At 40.2% G+C, this 19,517-nt stretch overlaps 1 protein-coding gene across 2 annotated transcripts in view; it reads right to left on the bottom strand.

Moving 5' to 3' along the window:
- GLRB (glycine receptor beta) overlaps positions 1 to 19,246 on the bottom strand; it is a 52,051-nt gene extending 32,805 nt beyond the window's left edge. For both annotated transcript variants that reach the window (XM_055700961.1, XM_055700962.1), the window contains exons 1-4: positions 19,133 to 19,246; positions 17,595 to 17,748; positions 5,695 to 5,801; positions 2,935 to 3,002 (exon numbers count right to left, since the gene is read on the bottom strand). In XM_055700961.1, coding sequence (XP_055556936.1) covers positions 2,935 to 3,002; positions 5,695 to 5,801; positions 17,595 to 17,716 — 297 coding nt within the window. In that variant the 5' untranslated portion in view covers positions 17,717 to 17,748; positions 19,133 to 19,246. The remainder of the gene's footprint in view (positions 1 to 2,934; positions 3,003 to 5,694; positions 5,802 to 17,594; positions 17,749 to 19,132) is intronic.
- Between the last annotated feature and the right edge of the window lie 271 nt (positions 19,247 to 19,517).

The following is a 19,517-nucleotide window of genomic DNA, read 5'->3' as shown; positions in this document are numbered from 1 at the left end:
GTTGAGGACGAGCCAGCTGCACAGCTAAGAATGCAATCATCATGGGACCAAAAGGACAGTAAGGAAAAAGTAATTGAAAATAATTTTGTGGGATTCCTGAAATACATGAAGAACCATCAGAACCAGCCACCACGATGTTAAGGCGAGGGACACTGTGGGAGCCTGTTGACTAGTCAGAAGTTCCAGACATTAACCCCAGAGCTGGCTGCTTCTGAGAGTGCTCTAAGAGAGCGATACCTGACAACTTGTCGATGTTGAAATATCTTGCTGAAGATTCTTCCTTCTGATCTCTTTCAACACCCTTCTGAACAGCAGAAGATTAGCATGCTGATCGGCCTTTCCTCACTGGCACTCTACACGTTGGTTTGTTGGGCCTTCTACCACCACCTCACTCCCAGTCACCTGTCACCCACGATTATTCTTGCCCACCCTTCCATCACCCAGAAGAAGGAATCATCCCTTTAGCATGGCTAAAAGAGGATGCTTTACCCCCACAGATATATTTTGCGAAAACCTATAAATTCAGCTATTATAGCCAGAAGTGGCTACAGAACCAAGAATCATCATGAGACTTCATCGACTGAAAGACTCAGAAATACACTATTTCACAAATTTTGGTGTCAGTAATGACACCACTCCAACCAGTTCAGTACCTTCTGGTAACTTTAAAGACAGTCAAGAAATCCATATTCCTCGGTTCACACCAACGCCAGAGGCAGTAGGGATGCAGACAGTGCAGCCAGCCACGCTCCTCTCCAGCACCACGGAACATTTTTCAGCAGTTCCATTGCTGCCTGCAAACGTCTCTCCTTTCTGAATGCAAGAGGCCCCTCATCCTTCACGGACTTGGCATCTCAGCTCCAGGAAACACTTTTTCTGTGATTCCAGAAGCAGAAGTTTCTTTCTAGTCTAAGGGACTCGCTTCTACTGTCTGCTGCATTGCCCAGACCATCTGAAGACAAGTACCAGCCTACCCCCAAGAAAGCAGTGGTTCCTGAATGTCCACAGGACCCAATGCCCACTGCAGCAGGAAAAGTTTCCCAAGTTATATATGGGAGAACAGATTAACCATCTCTTTTGTTAGTGCTTCCAGTGATACATTAAGGCAACCAAGAAGTAATCCAAACTTGACATAAACATGCTGAGCTATCATGGTGATCAGCTGGGTGTATAAATCTAAATGCATAAATTGAAGTAAGGATCATGTCTGAAATTCTGAAATACGGAGGAGAACATGACTTAAAGAACATCCTGGCAAATTTGTAAGTGATCATATCAGAAAATCACAGACAGGCAGGCAAACATTGCTATAGAGAGCGTACTTAATTTTTTTTTGGGGGGGAGAAGCACACCTCTTCTATTCATGTTTTGTTACTATTTTCTGGGTCAATTGTAAAAAAGCCTCTGTAAAAGTCACTTTTTAAGGCATGCAATAAATTTCAGAAACTTGAAAGGGCCATCTGGCCTAATATACCTGCCATCTTAGACACTTATCTCACTCCTACTTTCCTGCTCTTCCTCCCTGCCCCTCTTTAAACTTCAGTCCCCCTTTTGTTTTCAGAAATAAATCTCAAGGTATCTTTGGCACACTTACATTCTTTGTTTCAATGTCACTTCCCACTAATGCCATTAGTTGACTTACTATCATTTGCAATCAAATCTAAATCTTTATTCACTTTTAGTTCCAGAAACAGAAAATTCTGGCCAAGCTGTTCAAAAGCTGTTTCAGCCATCACATATGTTTAACTTTGAGTGGCTCCACAGTCCTAGTGAAATGTCTTTGGGTACCACGTAAGCTGGTTCTGAGTTTTAAGTGGGTGCTTCCACCACCAACAAAAAGTGTTTTATTATTTATCAGCCGTATTATGGTTTATGCTTGTATGCCATTACGAGTAGGAATGCTGCCTTAGTCATAGTATTTTAAAAAAGCAGCCTGATTTTGGGAACTGCATCAATGCTTTGGATGCAGCAGATGACCAGTTATTTCTAACTGGGATGCTCAGGGAGCATCTCAGAACTCCCACCGAGTGCATGCCCTGTCTGTGGTTTCCCACATACTGCCAAGACATGGTCTACCCCTCTTTTTTATAGGAAAGAAAAATTCTGATCGGTTCAGAACACCTTCAACAATTAAATACATTTTTATGGCAATATTTTTAATGGTATTTGTTGGAAATACCATTGCTAAAAAGATCTTCAAGTCCCGAAATAACGGAAAGGGCTTTGCTGAAATGATTTCTTCTTTTGAAATAGATTTTATTTCCTAAAGAAACAAAAAAGTCAAAATCATAATGTACACTATTTGGTGTTGTTATTGACATTTTGAAATTTTCTGACCAAACTGGAAACACACTTTCAGAAACTCCTCAGCTTCTCTCTGTCACACAGTAAATAAACAGGAGTAAAAGTATGATCATTGATGGTGTACTCCTTCACTCCTCCTCCTTCTATCCCTCCATGATTTACTCCTATCCTCAGATCTACATAAAACAGAGAACCCGTATGCTTCAGCCTTATGCATGTCTGTTCTTTTTCTTTCATACAGTCCTGGTATTTTCTTTAGTAATATCCAAAACAACCTACATATTAACTCTCAGGATGATTATTTGATTCATACTACCAAATGTGTTCTTCCCCTGAACTTAATAACTTATGGAAATAAATGTATTTCTTGCATCTTAGAAACCATGGATTTCCTTTCACATACATCAGATTCTAAAAGCTATAAAAATCTGTGGACAAATATAGAGTGAAATAGATTAATAGACTGATGGCATAGAGCACAGTTAGTCTATCCCTAACCCCATTAACTCAGTTCTCAGTATCTACAATTGTAACAATCCTTTCTACTTTATAGTTCATAATCGTCAGCCTGAAATTTAATTTAAGAAGAAAATCTCCACGTGTGCTATGTTAATTTCATTTCAGTCTTACCATAGTTGTCTCTTGAATTGACCCAAAGCTGTTAATGAAGATGTTGACTGCAACATCGACTGGAATTCCTTAAAAAAAAGAAAAAAAAATATTTTGAGTGAACTATACAATCCATTAAAGGCACGTTATCCTTCATTTAAAGCTCCTTTTTACTGGTACCACAATGTGAAATGTTTTTTTATACAGTCATACAACTTTATCTCATCAAGTTAGTATATACACAGTTTTCAAAAGCTGTGGTTTAATCTATATCCATTGAAAGCCAACAGAAATCACAAAAATTCTCAATCTAGTGATAAGAAAACAGAAAGAAAAAAAAAATCCTTAGTCCAGAGTGCCAAGATTAAAGCATTTCACAGATCATAAATCTGAATAATTTTCAAATTCCATGATTTTCTGTTATCACAGAATGCACAGTCCAGTATTACTTTTGCACACAGCATAATGGACAGAGGCAATTCACTTTTCTGGCAGCACATACTTTCAACTGTCAAGGTCATAATGATGATCTATCATCCCAAATTACCCGTTTATGATTTACGATCAGACATTTACTTATATTGTAAGAGGCTACTTTGTGCAAGTTAAGTACATAACCGTAAAGTATGAATACAGTCAGATAAAAACTACTGCATGCAGCTTTCAGCTATCTAGACTCAGTGCAAGAGCGTTGGAAAGCTGCTCCCTTTTACAATGGTTACGAATTTGCCAAGAAAAATTTCTAGAAGCCAGCAGCTGTGAAGATACTAAGACAGCCTGGATTTTTTCCTCTTTTCCACAGCCAGGATTCCTGTAGTTGAAGAGGGATGGTGTGACAGCTGCTACATCTGCCCTCTGTCACCCTGGGGGAACTGATTGGCAGTCATTTAATCTGGTGTTAACAGAGAGTTATCATGAAGCAAGGAGAAGGGGCCTGATGGTTGTGAGAACTAATTATGGTCCGCTAGTTTTATTTAGCACCTATATGTTGAGAGTGTCAGTATGTACACAAGATGCCTGCATCTGATCTCATTTCCACTGTTACAAATACTTCATTTAGTGGGTTTCTTCCTATTTTTAGCAACAAAAGAGGTATAAGAATATATGAAGACTACTTTGACAGAGTAAGCAAATACAGTACAAAGTAATATATGCCTCATCTAACAGTTTGCTTCTCTGCATGAAATATTTTGGTGTACAGTTAATACATAAATTCAAACTTGTTCTCTTGGTTCATGAGAAAATGACTAAGACGAAATTTCGCTTTTTCCAGTTAAACCAGTTTGTGGTGGGTTTTTTAAAATCAGACTAGCTAAGTGTGACACTTTTGGTTATGCAATAGACATACTACCTTATTTAATGCCCGACGTGTGACAGAGCACCCATGACATCACTAGTAGTCAGGAGCATGCTTTCTCTTCCAGATTTAAATAGGAAGTACCGTCCAAGAAACTCACTGATGTGTGAGGAATGTTTTAACGTGGGCAAACCACTTGTCAGAAAATGTTTTTTTTTCTTCCACCTCCTTGTAAGTTAACATTACATGTCCTCCCTTTTCCTTCCATCTTAATTCTTACCAGACTGCCAGCAGGGTTATCAAAAATATAAAGAAATCTGCAACATGCTTTGTGATTTCAAGCTGATCATGCTGAAGAACAGGTAGAGCAGGGGCTGGACATTTATTCTTTGTGACAAGGTTCAGTGCTGAAAACATAAATATGATTCTACAGAGAATATGAAAGAAGTGGGACACTTGCTGAAACTGAGATTAATACATTTACAAAACTTAAACAGAACATCTGAAAATGGTCTCTTCAAAAGCACAATAAAGTTTATAGATTTCCAAATTTCTCATACTATTGATATGCATGTTAAAATACAGAATCACAGAACTGTCCAGGTTGGAAGGGACCTTCAAAGGTCATCTAGTCCAACTCTGCTACAATGAGCGGGGACATCTTCAACAAGGTATCTTTTAATGTACACATAATTACATGTAAGTTTTAAAATGAAAGACTTTATTTACATCAGTTATGTCTGTTATATAATGAAATTGTCTATGTCTTTTTCCAGCAGGGAAATAATTTAATTCCTGGAAGGTGTAACTTACAGCTGTATGAGTTGTTAGAGGTTTTGCAGAGAATATTTATTCCAACCTTTTCTGCACATGTAAGGAAATCATGTTTGCCTACATGGAAGATTCCTACATCATCTGATACAAGGGAGATATTTAAAGGCAGAGAACGCATTTGAAATCCCAAAGTATATAAGCTGTATTACTAACGTATCTTTAAGGGATTTTAATAGCTGTATGGTTTCTAAGCAGTGATACTGCTGATCCCAATTTTTATAAAGTCACCTTGAAGGATGTCTGCAGAGAATTTTGATGTTTTAGAATACTGTGAAGCAGAGATACTACTAAAGTCTAACGAGAATGTAGGGATAAAAAGACATTTAAAATTTTTATTCTAAAAGTTCTATTCTACTTTTAAAAAGCTTTTATAAAATAATAGTAATAATAATAAAGCATCACATATTGTTATGATGATGAACTCCTAACATGTTACCTTGCAGCTCAAAAGGGTAAATGCTTTCTGCAGTTTCATGCTATCTAGGAAATTTTCCATTAAAAAAAAAAAACAAAACAAACAAAAAACCAAAAAAACCCCAAAACCTAAAATTTAGGTTGTGAATATTATCTTTACATAAATTTTCTGTGTGTGCAAACAACAACAGTTAAATTCCAAAGACTGAAAAAAAAGGCTGGGATATCTGACAAACCTTTGAAATTAGGCCTTATCCTGGGATCGTAACTGAGCAACAGCCGATTCAAGATATTGCTGGTAGAGTTTGCAGGTACTCTTGCAAGGTCTTCAGCTGATTGCTGGCTGTAAGAAAAAAAGTGCATTAGTTACTATTAAGATAGAAACAACTGTGTACTTAAACTTGTCATTTTAAAGACATGCCAGACATGCCATTTCATGAGCAAAATATCTTCGGTATTTTCAGGTTCCACGCTATACAGTCTTCCTTTCCTTGTGATGTTGCAGTGTTTTCCAAGAAACTATAACAAATGCGAATGGTCTCCTAAAGCTTATCTGTAAATCTGGAAATAAACAGCAATTCACTAATTGTTCCCTTCCCTCCTAACAAAATATCCAGAGGGAGATGATTTCTTCAGCAGCAGAAGGCAGCCACCCGAACTATTTTGAGTGACTGTCAGCTTAGGAACATAAATAAACTGACGGGCACTTTGTAGGTGCCAATCCATGCCGAGGTTTTTGGCAGCCTCCTCTCCGCCAATGCCAGCACCAGCTATTCCACCCAGCGCCGGAGCCACTGCATAATCTCACGGTCAAGTGCTAATTACAGCTTTATTACAGAAAGCCAGGCCTTGGACTCTCCTTTGCTTTTGCAGGGGGAATTTAAATACCTCCATTTGCCCTGCTGTTACTGTGCTGAGGGTTAAACTAAAATAATCGCTAAAACTAAAAAGAGCCTGTGACAGGTAAGCGTAGGTACAAGAGTAACGTGAAACTGAGTGTAATAAAAAGCAATAAGGGTGCATCAGTCCCCACCCTAGGTACTCCAAGCACCTAGCAGGCTGATAATGTCACGTAAATAAATTTGTATGTTGCTTGTAGAACCTGTTCAGTAATGTTTTCCAGTCTTGTAAACACTTTTCCACCCATTTTATAGTGACTACTCTGCTGACTTTGTCATTATAATTTAGTAACCAAGATGCCATGGAGAAATAAGACAAACACCCTACAGAGGCATAAGTTATATGCATCAACACTACTACCTCTAGCAAACAAATGTATGAACATATTTTTTAAAATGATCCAGCTCATTTCCTGTATGTTTTCCATAATCAGTATCAGCTGCTGTTGCCTCCTTTACCTTGTTTAATTTCTTTTTTTCATTATTCTTTCCCGTATCAAAGTCAGCTTGACAGACCTATGAGTTATTCTTTATAACATCTTGGTTCACTGCTAGTTTTCTTCTCAGTTTTCAGTTTCCTTCATGTCCTCTGGGACTCTCCCAAAGGCTTTTGGCCAGTTTAAAAAAAAAACAAAGTTGCATGAATGTACCAGACCTCCTGATTTTAATTCCTGTTCAGCATCTTCCTTACTGACTGCTGGGAAAATAATTAATTAATAAATAACTGCCACCATTGCATGATATCACTGTAAAATGTCACTGCATGGTATCACTGAAAAATGGGTATGAGACCAGATCCTAGCCCTTGCACAGCTTTTATGAATAACCCCACCTTTAACATCAACTGTTTTAACTCAAACCATGAAGGAAAAAACAGGAGCAAATGAGCAAGATCTGCTGACTTGGTAGCACTTACTAGGCCTTCACAAGGAGATTTAATCTCCTCATTTAACAGCTAAAATATTTATAAGTAAAACTATGAATTAAATATTTATTTAATAATCCCTATTATTAAAACCACGTAACCATTTATAATAATGTAACTGTATTTTATTCTATCATAGTCTCTTTGATACTCTGTGAGCATTTTATCCTTCAGAAAAAAATAAATCATATTTCTGTCTTCCCTATTGTATTCCAGGTATTTCTGAAACCTAAAGCTGCATATCTGTTTACTTATTTGCTTGATGTTATACATGCTGGACAAAAGCATGCCTGAACTCAGCTACAACAGTAAATAACATCTCAACCCTCCCTGAAATTTCAGACTACTTACTACTCATCAGCAGCACTAGTGTGAATTCTGAAGGCTACCAAAAGATGTAGCTACCAAAATGTTTGTATGCAGGAGCATAGCTTAAACCACAGCACACAAGATGAGAAGAAAATGTGGAGCAACATTAAGCGGCTGCAGTACGTAATTCCTCACCCATCTCTTGCAAAGGCACTAAAACCTCTGCGACATTTAAGAGCCACACAGGCAAACAACTTGTTCTATCACAACTCATCCAGAGGTAAATGGTCCCCTAATAAAACAAGGATTTTTTTTACTTTTAGTAAGATATGTTAACTTCCACTAGCATGTCCTTCTTCTGTCTACCATAAACCTCTGCCAATTTAATATTAGAGTGATTAAATAGCAATAAGTGTTCTAACCCCTTCAAATAATTGATAAATTCACCTCCAAAAAATTATCCCTGGGTTGTGTTTATAGCTTTTTATATTTGACTTTGATCTGTATCATCATGCTAAAGAACTAATTTATTTCCTGAACTGGTCAGGCAGTTGGACTAGATGATCACCGTAGGTCCCTTCCAACTGAAATGTTCTGTTCAATTCTGTTCTTTTTCTGTAGTTTTGAGCTCTGTGTTCAGTTTTCAGTGATGACCTTTACCAATGAACAGGTTGCTACAGAAGTATCAAAACCACTTTTGTATGCTTTTTTTTTTTTCAGTTACCATGACATGGACAATTGGAAAACAAAGTAAAACTTTTAAGATTATTTTCCATCTCATAGCAGAAACGAGACAGAAAAGAATGTTCATTTACTATGACAAAGGCAGGCAAATACTCTGTACACTGTATTATAGCTGATACAAAAAGGTTCATGGCATTGCTTCCTTGCAAGTTGCACATCTTAACATCTCAAACATCTACATCAGATGCCTACAGGTATAATATTTATAAAACAAGGGTCTCCTTAACACACACCATAGGATTTCTTTCTAAACCATACAAGCCCAGTATTAATGAAATAGCAAAACAAAGCCAAACAACTAATGCACAAGATTAAATCCTACTTTTTTTAATTTCTGCTATGGATTATACAAAGAAGTTCATTAAATAGTGATGATGGTAATCTGAACCACACAGGATAACATGAACACATAAATTAAATACAGATGCTTGTAAAATGCAATGAGGAAAAGAGGAAAGAGTCTGAAAAATTAAATGAGTAAGCATCAAAAGAAAGCCAAATACAGTTGACAGGTTTATTTGTCTCTTCAAGTAAGAGGAAAAAGGCGGTAGTTTTGTGAGATCTGAGTTGCACTGCAGAAGTATGTTAATACAAATATCTGTTCAGGCTGTTTGTTCAAAGGTCATCCATGAATTAGGCAAAGGAGATTTACTGCACTGGGCAGATGGTGATGGGAAGAACGGGTGGCAGCACTGCTTTCTGGTAAAGAACAACACAATCACATCTTCTGCAAGTTGTTGGATAGTGTTTTGAACTTACACAAGTGTAATGTGCACACGTTTATCCTCATTTATATAAGAACTAAGTGAAATGCAACAGCTGTTGTTTTGAGTTTGGAGAAGATATACAGAGAGTCAGTAACTGCTGTTTTTTAAAGGTGACTTTGAATTTCAAAGAATTTGAAAGTGGTTAAAATAGCTACTGGAAAAAAAAGCTCTGCTGAGTATCAGTTATATATTATTCACTGTGATCTTTTACAGCATGCTGACATTGAACTGCCATCACTGAATAGCATTCATGTGACATCATTACAAGGACTGGATTGTCTTCAGAGACCCTTGCTGATCAAAAGGCCTAAATTTCAACTGCAAATCAATAAATCATATCTGTAGCTTTTGCTGAGTTAAGAGGTTACGCCACTTTCAGAGTGATGAACAGAATGACTTAATGAGTTAGGTGCTTGGAGAAAGAGTTTGGGACTATTTGTGCCACTAAGATATTTACCTAAAACCACTACCACTGTGCTCAACTGGCCATTCTGGAATGAATTAATGGTAGGGAAATGTATAGACTACATAAAATAAAAAGCATTTGAGCTCAGGTCTCCTTTCCTGACAAGAACAGTACATGGATTTGCTGCAGGCTGTCTGATTCCCACATAACAACACTCACACCAAGTGAGAAGTTACTTACCACTTTTTCTTATTCAACCTACAACTTTCACACTCGTGAAAAGCTGACAACTAGCCTAAAATGCCCCTTAGATCTCCACCAGTTGCAGAAAGCCTTGTAATTTTAATACATTAATTTCAGCTTGCATCAAATGTACGCAGAACTGCTGGAAAGCATTAGGAAGTGGAAACGCAGTAGAAGCCTTCACAGTAATCAACAAGTTCTACACAAGATACGGTAAATAAAAAAGGGTAAGGCAACAGAAGCCTTACAGTTGCTATAAAGGGAATTTAAAAGCAAGTAACAGTAAAGCTAGAAATTGCCTTATCCAGAATTTTGCCTAAATGACAATTTTGGAAAAAAGAAAACCAAACTCAAAAACCACAACATAAAAACCCCAAACCCAAAGTATGATTTCTCTTTTTCTGCAAAAAAACCCAAACAGTATTCTCAGAAGTGTTCTCACTTCTGCAAAGTGTCCTTAAAAGCCCAAAAGAAAACAAAGTACAGTTAGTCTTTTCGCATAACATCTCTGTGTGATATGACTGGCCTCTCTCTCGTCTTTGGGAGGCTACTTCTGGTATCACTGATGAATAAAAGAATTACTTTAAATACCGTATTTCACAGGATATGCAGTAATCTCAGCATATCAGCAGATATCTTCCTCTTCCAATGCAGCTCTACACATTTTATCTCTGCCTTTGAAAAAACGTGATTAAGATTTTCAACTGATGGCAATGGATATTTATTTTCATAATTCACTAATCAAAATCCAGAATTTTAGATAAGCAGGTATACATGGCAAAAGGAAGCATACATTACACTTGGTTTTAAAAGTATATAGCTTCATACTGTTCATGTTAAGCAAAACTGTCAGAAGACATTATAGCTCTACAGGTTACCATGACGTGTAGTCTCTCAGAGCTCACTGAAGTTACAAGTCCTTATGACACACAGTGCTAAAGGCAGATGACTGGAGAACAAAATATAAACAATATTCTACACAAGTGGGAAGCAGAAACTTTGCTGTTGTATTAATTCACCTGCAGCCCTGATTACTAGTCTTAAGATCCCGTTATGCTGAAGCATCTCTAATTTTAGAAGAGAACACATATGTACTTTTTACTTATGGCGTGACAATCAGGAAAAAAAAATACAAAGCACATCTCACGGACGTATTCGCAACCATCTTATAGTACACTGCAGCCCAGACAGTCAGGTAGCATGCTTGTTCTATTGCTGGCATTTGCTTAGAGTGCACAGCTTGGGTAATCTATCATTAAGCTTTGCTTTGCATAGTTCTAAATTACTGTCTGACAGACACAGAATCATAGACTGGTTTGGAAGGGACCTTAAAGATAATGTAGTTCCAGTCCCCCTGCCACAAGCACCTTCCATTGGACTAGGTTGCTCCAAGCCCCATCCAGCTTGGCCTTTGAACACTTCCAGGGATGGGGCACCAACTTCTCCAGGCAACCTGTTCAGTGTCAGATAAAAGTATGTATTCTGATTCACACTGTTATCTCCAGCAAAATTCCCTATATAATGCTGAAAAAACAGATTTTAGTACAGTTTATCTACTTTATGTGATGGAAACTGACATTTTAGTCATATAACATGGCAGTGCGTATCTGAGAATGGTAAAACTAAGTTCTGGGAAACAGAGTATGTGTTACCCCACCATGTATTGTAAGTACAGTTTCCCTGATATGAACTATCAGTGTTCTGATTTGCAGAAATTTGATTTTCTGAATATAACTACTCAAAGCATAAAACTGGGTTAATACAAAGCAATGAGATACGATATAACCCTTCTGAGTGATCTCTACAATCTCTAGGATGCTTAACAGCTACCTTTCCAAACCATACCAGGTAACGTCTCTATTACTAGGAAGAATAACTACAGTGCCTCCGATGCAAAGTGTATCACTCCAATTACATTAAAACTATGGAACTCTGAGTAACTGTTTATGTGTCTTCACAAATGCAGTTGACAGCTAAAGACTTAAAATTAGACACGTAACTTCAGTACCTAAATGTGGAAGTAACGCAGTGTGGTAAACAAAGAGAAAGAAAGGTTCCTTCATAGCAGAATTTGAAAGAGAAACCCAGATTGGGCACCCTGAATTGTGGGGTGGACACCTTAAGGAGTGTTTATGTGGTAATCTGAAGTGCATTGTTATTCCCTAAGTTTGAGAAAAGCCAGTTGATTCATCTGCCCACCACAGAGATGACAGCCCCCAAACCAATAGAACCTATTTAGGATGGTGCCTTCATCCAGCCTGACCAGTACTGCTCCCAGCAAGCCCACAACAATGCTTCAATTTCTTAAAATTAGCCTCTTTGCTCCTAGCTGAGGCATCTCTGCATCCTACTAGTGTCACCACCTAAGTGACCCTTGTGCTTAATGGGTATCCTGTTGTGTCCTGGTACCACACACAGACACAAAACATGATCAGCATTCACATGTTTAAGCAGAACTACAGATATTTTAAAAATAATTTATCCACATCACTTCCTTGTCCTAGTCTTTCTTCCACATGTGGTAAGCACTGTGACAGCACATGGATCTTGGTAAAATCTAACCACCTATACGGTGGTTTAAGTGGAGATATATTTTATACAATTTTTCTTTAAAGATCCATTCTGTGGATCTGAGAACCGAATTTAGACCTATGGTTTTCCTTGGGTTTAGGTTTAGGGGGGTGTCATTTAACCTGTAGATCCAAGTTTTTTTCTCAGTCTGGAGGGTGTATACGTAATACAAAGTCTTGAACCTTTGCGCACACTTGTAGTGTCTCATAACTACAGTGTTCAGAATGGAGTAAATGTGGCTCACAAAGGAAGAATTACTGAACAAGAACCAGCCTGCCACAATTAATTACTGTCTTACAAGAGAAGTTAGGTTTTGCTTATATAGCTTTACCTCTTACTCCCTAGCACGTATCACTCTGAAAACAAATTCCCAAACCTTCTGGAATGTGGCCCTATCTGTCCAGGATCACAGCCTTCCACGAGAATTACATGCTACAGAATAATTAAACCATTGACCAACTGCTGTTACTATGGGGCAAAAGAATTTTTATAGGAAGCAGACCTGGGCTTTGCAATGTACTTATCTTCAGAATGACTGTGAGATGTAACTTGCCTCCACAGCCAAATTCAGGCTTTTCTTTCAACTTCATTCCATCTTCTCCCACAAACTGTATCAACCCTCCCATCATACCTACAAATGAAAATGTTCACAGACTATCAACAGTGTCTTCTACAAGATGGGAATGAAGCCAGAGATGATTCCACTTTCCCGCCGTTTACATTTCAGGGACGATCACATACTACAGATAGAGAGGCCATGTACACCCAAAATGCCTCAAACAGTTTAAAAAAGTCCTTGTTCAGAAGAAGGTGGAGAGCATGGAAGATCCAAGATACACTTTGAACTTCCACTTTAGTCTTTATGGGAAGATTGTGCCAGAAGCTGAAAGTTAACGAGGAGAAATTTCAGGACGGACTTTCACACAACTCTTAGGTTTAAAACACATCAAAGGCTTTTTTCTCTAGTTCCACTGTCTGTTGTTGTTATTTTTTAAAAGGCGGCATTTGTTGAACCTTGGCATCTGTGACCTTCCTAAGCTTCTGCCCTGGCAGATGGCACAAGTCATGTTTTATGGAGGGCTTAGAGGGCCATTTCACCGTTTCTGAAGTAGCTGATACGTTGTATTGAACACAAGCCAAAATATGATCCGTGCTCCTGCTTCGTGAGTAAAGAAGTCTCTATAGATAGCACACAGTATTTAGTTAATCATCCACAGGGATATAAATCTTCACATGGACAAATGCATAACCATGAGGAGCACTGTCCTGACATCCAGACAAAAGAACGTGACTGAGGTTACGCTCTTAGCACTGCTGGAGCATCAGGGACGCTGTGGGATCCTTCCGAACAGCGTGCAAGCCAACAGCTGAGTCACACTAAAACTATAATTAACAGGGATAACTGTGATTACGAGCGCAGTTGTAACTGATTTTCTTATCTGCTCTTTGACACTCTTACATCTCTATGCCTCCTATAACATTGCCACCAACAAACTTCGCTTTCCTTATGATGTCATTTGTCCACAGATCCTGCACGTAGCTTTGAGTAGAGACCTCCTGGGTGACTAAGGATTGGGGGGTAACAGCAGCAGCTCAAATATCATAAAATAACTGAAGTATTTATTATGACATAATAAAAGGGAAAAAAAAATATTTCAGCAGTGCTCTTAGAAAAAAAGTCACAGCTGCGCAGTACGTTTACCAAACTCAGGTATTAGGAGAAATTTTGAAGAAGTTAATAGGAATTAAGTAACAGAGGTAATACAGCTGATGGGTAGTCTTTGATCAAGAAACAGATCTAGCGACTAAATCCATCTGTAGCTATATCAAAATCATCTGTATTCAGTATAGTGAATTTCAAAATAACCTTTGTAAACAGAAGACTGTAATACACAAATTTCTTTTTTTTTTTTCTTGAAGAGGTGGACCTGTTTCTTTTGGGGTTTTCTGGTTTTTGTTTGTTTGGTTTGGTTTTTTTTAATATATTTTCTATGGAGATGAAAGGCAAGAGTTTTGTTCCACTAAAGCTTTTATTTTACTGCACTATGCATCTGTGGAAGCCAGTTTCTCAGATTTATGCTGCAGAACTCCCTATTATAGGATTTTAGGCCTAATATATCAATTTCTTTGTTAATCAACAATCAGGAATCAGACACAAGTATAATTACTCTGTCTCATTTGGAAAGCCTGAGGTAAAAAGAAAACTGATCTAAATGTAAGGTGTGAAATCTTACAGCTGTTCTGATCAAGCATTAAATCAAAATAAGAACCAAGTGATTAAGCATCAGCTTCACAAAACCCATCGACAGAAAAGCTGGGAGAAACAGTTTCAGAAACAAATGAAGACAGTCAATCAAGCCACTATCACACAATGCATGGAGAAGTAGAGCAAACCCTCTTGTGATTATTCGTAATGCTGTAAGATATAAAATAGAATTTTCTTAATTGAAGGAAGGAAATATCTGTTTATGAGACAATAATGAACTTTTAATGGGGTTTCTAATCAGCTTGTTTTCAGCTTATTCTAATAGTAGCTAATTTCATGCCAGAGGGATGCATTTGGCAAAAGGCTTGTGTTGTGGAGAGCCATAAAAGGAAAAGTTCAAGTATGCTCAGTTTTCATACAAACAAATGGATGGTTATAAGACTGGCCTGGGACTTCAGCATGCATTTCTTGACATCAAACCAAGAAACTCAGGCAGTAACATCACATTCAGTATAAATCTTTGCTGGAAAATAATTTGCATACATCTGAATTTCATTATAAAGTTTGTAAAGAGAAGACTGTTCCTTATATAATTACTAGCGGGGTTTTTTGTTCTCTTGAGGAGGTAAAATTTAGCTTTTCACATGTTATAAGGAAACAAAAGGCAATAATTTGTTACAATTAAGCTTTAAATTCTATTGCACCAATAACCTATGCAAATTAAAGACAGATTAAGATTTTAACTTATAAATACATGCTTTCATTAGGAATTTGTACCATTCAATTTTAAAAACTATGCACAATCCTACGTATTTTCTTTAAAAAAAGATACAGTGCATTCTTCTAAAAGATTTCCTTCGTACTTTACTAGCAATTTTTTATTCAAACACTTCCTTTGGTACTATTTTTGGTCAACCCTTACAGTGTCACTTAATTCCCACTCCACCGCTTTGTGGTCTGGTTTATATCTGAGGAAAGATTCCTTATTTTCTTTTCACAGGAAAAAAATTATTAAGAGCAGGCAGCCTTTTTTATAATGCAGAGTGCCACCAAGTCAAAAAGTTTGTGAAAGATTATTCAAAAAGCGATGATGATTGAAAGTTTGCCATCAGTAGCCCGAGTTAAGAGGACATTAGATAATTTCTCTGCAAGGCAGGACTGACTTTCATTGCTCATTCACATGAGAGGTCTTCTAGATGCCAACCACAGAAAACCAGCAGTCCTGCAACCCCGCTGCTACAAGTGGCTGTCTCTCAAGCTGTGAACTTCAGCCAAGTAAGAAATAGACAACTTGTTCATTATTCAGAAAATCCAACAGGGTTTATTGCTACTGCAATTAATTCTAGCTAGCAACACTGTACACATGATACATCAGACAAATACTGGATTCCACTAGCAAATCTGTGGAAAGCTTCAACTGGCTGGAATGCAAAAATATCACTTTGAAAATTATATCATTTATTCAATGCTTTTCAAGTATGTTGGTGACAAATGAGTTCATATTTAATGGTTGTAATGTCAACTGGTATCATAAAGAACAGGGTACCAAGAAATACTGTGCTTAAGAGAAAAACAAACAAAAAACCAAATCCACCCACTTATCTAGATAAAATGACATCAGTGTTTTGAATTTTAATTAAGGCCAAGTCAAGAACTGCTGGCTGCTTTGACAAGACCAAGGAAGATCAAGATTCAGTTCCCAGCTGTGTAACCCACTTTCTGGGGACTTTCATCCTGATGCCTGTCCTGGCAATCACAACATTTCTCTCCTGGCTAAAAATCCTCATGTTTTTTTAGCTCAGACCAAAGGCTCCAGTCAGAGCTCAGCTTAACGATTCAAAGGGGAAAGAATGGGCAGGGGTCATTTCAGATGAGCCACGATCATATTTGAGACTTGTATCTTACTGTATTCAAATCCAAAGATACATAACTTTTTAGGTTTGACATTAAAAAAAAAAAAAAAAAAAGAATGGGAAGATTTACCATATGTAGAAACTCTAGAAACTTCGAGTTACAAATAAACATCACTGTCCATATTTGAACAGTGGAAACTTGAAAAGGTATTATTCAAACATTGCTTCCATCTGGTTATTCTACTTTTTTATTTATTTATGTGGAAGAAGTCTATTAATGTTAAATAGTCAGTCTCACCTTCCAGTCTTCTTTTATGGTCAAAGAAAAGATGTGTTTTAAATTTGTCTAAACAATTTTATCATCATTTCAGACATAGTGCTTTTCCACACTTATTGGCAACCCATTATATGCATTCAATCTTTTCCTCAGATGTTTACACCATAACACCAAGAAGATGAGCAAGACTGGCCAAGAAAATGCCAAAAAAGGCACTCACAAATAAAACTTCTGCATTGTCCTATGGATCACAACTTCAAACATGGTAGGCGTTAGAAAGAGGAAGTATTTTTAACATCAAATAATCATGGGTGTCCAGAATTTGTTCTCTATTCAGCTGAGCAATCGCAGATTTTAATTTCTGTATTGTTACAGACAGCTTATTATTCCATAAGGGCACGCTTTATAGCAACAATCAATCCACCTCCATAAAAGTTATAGCACTGTAATCATCGATGGAAGATGCTGAGGACCTTAGTTCTGTTCAACAGGCAATACGAATAGGCACAGGACAATCCTCCTCTTTAAGAACTAAGCTAACCAGAAACTGCACTTCAGCACGACTGCTTTGCATCCTCCTTGCTTTTCTCAGTATACCTGCAACACACCACCAAGCAGCACAGCACTGCAGGACCACATCACTCCTTCCACATAAAGAGCAAGACACTGGACTGGAATCCCCCCCAGAGAATGAAACTATTTACCATGGCTTAGATTTTTCCTTTCATTAAAGCAGCGGACCTGCTACAGAAGAAACAGTCATTGACAGAACTTAGCTATGATGCTGCTTAAACCCTCTTCCTCCATTTCTCACCCCAAATCCCATTCTTTCAGCAGAATGCATCACCTTCTACTTCAATTGCCACATAATTTCCACTGTTAAAAATATGGCAGGATTGCCATCATATAAAAGAATAAAAGAAACAAGGCACGTACGATGGACATAGATACTGCTTCTTTTTCCCCTTTCCTTTCTTTGAAGACTTCTCTTTGGAATAGACGTCTTCAACCCATAAGGAGAACGAGATGAAAAAGAAAACTGCTAGTAAGAACCTCATCTTGAGGATTAAGCTTCAGAGAAACCTCCAGTCTGTGGCAAAAGAAAAGAAAGAGGTTTATGTTAGTAGGGCTAGATACGGCTAATGGGAACACGTACCTACAAAACGTAAACAACTGTTTATTATGCTGTTGTTTTGTTGTTGGTTTTTTTTAAAAGTTTGATCTTAACTGCCTTGGAAGAAATTCTGTTGAGGTGTGCCTCTGATATGGAAAAAACTTAGAGGTGATTTCCTGAAGAGTGAAGTAGCTTTGCAAAGTTAGGAAACTGAGACTGAGGAACAGATTTAAGTGCAATTTTGCTCCAGTGTGTTTAAGAAACAAACGTGACATCCTTCAAAGTCTGCCTAACTCAAAGTCCTCAGAAACCTGGAATGAGAATTAATCACCAAAACCATCATGTATTGGATGCACTAAACGTGGTTAAATGTGACCCCCCGTCCAGCTAGCAAGCCCTCTGTGGCCTCGAACAGAGAAAGCAGCATCCGTTCCCATGCTAGCTACGAGAAGGGGTTGCAGATTCAGTTTTATTGCGCAGAACTGAAACACAAATTACTGTTTCGCATGAAGTTTTCCAGCTGTGGAGCCCGCACGGGCAGGGCCTTGCCAAGATGACTAGACACAACCCGTTACACCACCTGCGGTTCAGTGTTCTGCCCTCGCAGGGGGCCGAGGTGCACACCCCGCACCCCGGGGTTCCCCGTGCCTCGCCCACCCCCCCCCGGTCATCCCCGCACCCCGCGGGCCAGGAGACACCTCGCAGGTGCCTCAGCACCAGCTGCCTTTCACACTACTGTTGAAATCGCTTTTAATTCCTCCCAAGGAGCGGCGGATGCCTCTCTCACCCTCCCTGCACCGTCGGGATGCTTCAGGCCCCCCGGGAACCGCAGCCCCCCCCGCCCGGTACCGCCGCCCCTACCCCGGCCCGGCCTCCCCGGCCCGTCCGAAGCCTCCCACCGGCCCCCGCAGCGAGCGGCCTCCGCGCTGCCGGCGCACCGGAGGGGCAGCGGACTGAGCGATCGGCGGGGCCCGGCATGGCCCGCTCCTCCCGCGGCGGCGGGACGGGCCCCGCGCTGCCCTCGGGGCAGCAGCCCGAGCCCCGCCGCCCGCCCGGCCCCGCCGCGGCCCGGCCCCGCCGCCGCTGGCCGAGGTGCTGACGGGGCCCGGCGGCTCCTCGCTCCGCTGCCGCCGCCCCTTCCCCCGCCGCCCCACCGCGGGCTCGGGCCCCGCACGCACGGGCGGCCCCGCCGACGCCACCGCCGCGGCCCGCACCGCCGGCGCCCGGCGCCTACCGCCAGCTCCGCCGCGCACCGCCCCCGCGACCAGGGCCGGCGGCGAGCGGGCACCCGGCGGCGGGGCACGCCGCGGCCCGGTGGGCGCGCCAGCGCGGCTGCCCCGGCGGCGGAGCGAGCCCCTACCTCCGACGGTGCCCTCCGCGCCCACGGAGCATGTGCGGTAGCCGCGGCGCGGCGCGACGCTCTCCCAGTGAGCATGTCCTGGCCGCCCGCCCACACACGGGCGCTGGGCGAGCGGCGGCGGGAGGGCGGGGGCGGGGGGGGGGGGAGGGCAGCTCCGCCCCTGGGGGCGGGGCAACGGCAGGGGCGGGGGTCGCGTTCCCCGGCCTGTGGCGGAGCAGGGCGCGTTCCGCGGTGCCCAGCGTATCTGACAGAGCTGTGCGGGGCAAGCCAGTGTTAGCGGGGAGGGTGGGATGGGCAGGAGCAGGGTGAGCGCAAGGTGGGGTGCGATGCTGCGCGGGCTGTATGTACCTGTATATATCTATATGTACGTGTTTAGCCAGCAGTT

This window comes from Falco cherrug, chromosome 1 (genome assembly GCF_023634085.1).
Source record: "Falco cherrug isolate bFalChe1 chromosome 1, bFalChe1.pri, whole genome shotgun sequence".
Lineage (NCBI taxonomy): Eukaryota > Metazoa > Chordata > Aves > Falconiformes > Falconidae > Falco > Falco cherrug.
This window is presented reverse-complemented; position numbering and strand designations above follow the sequence as displayed.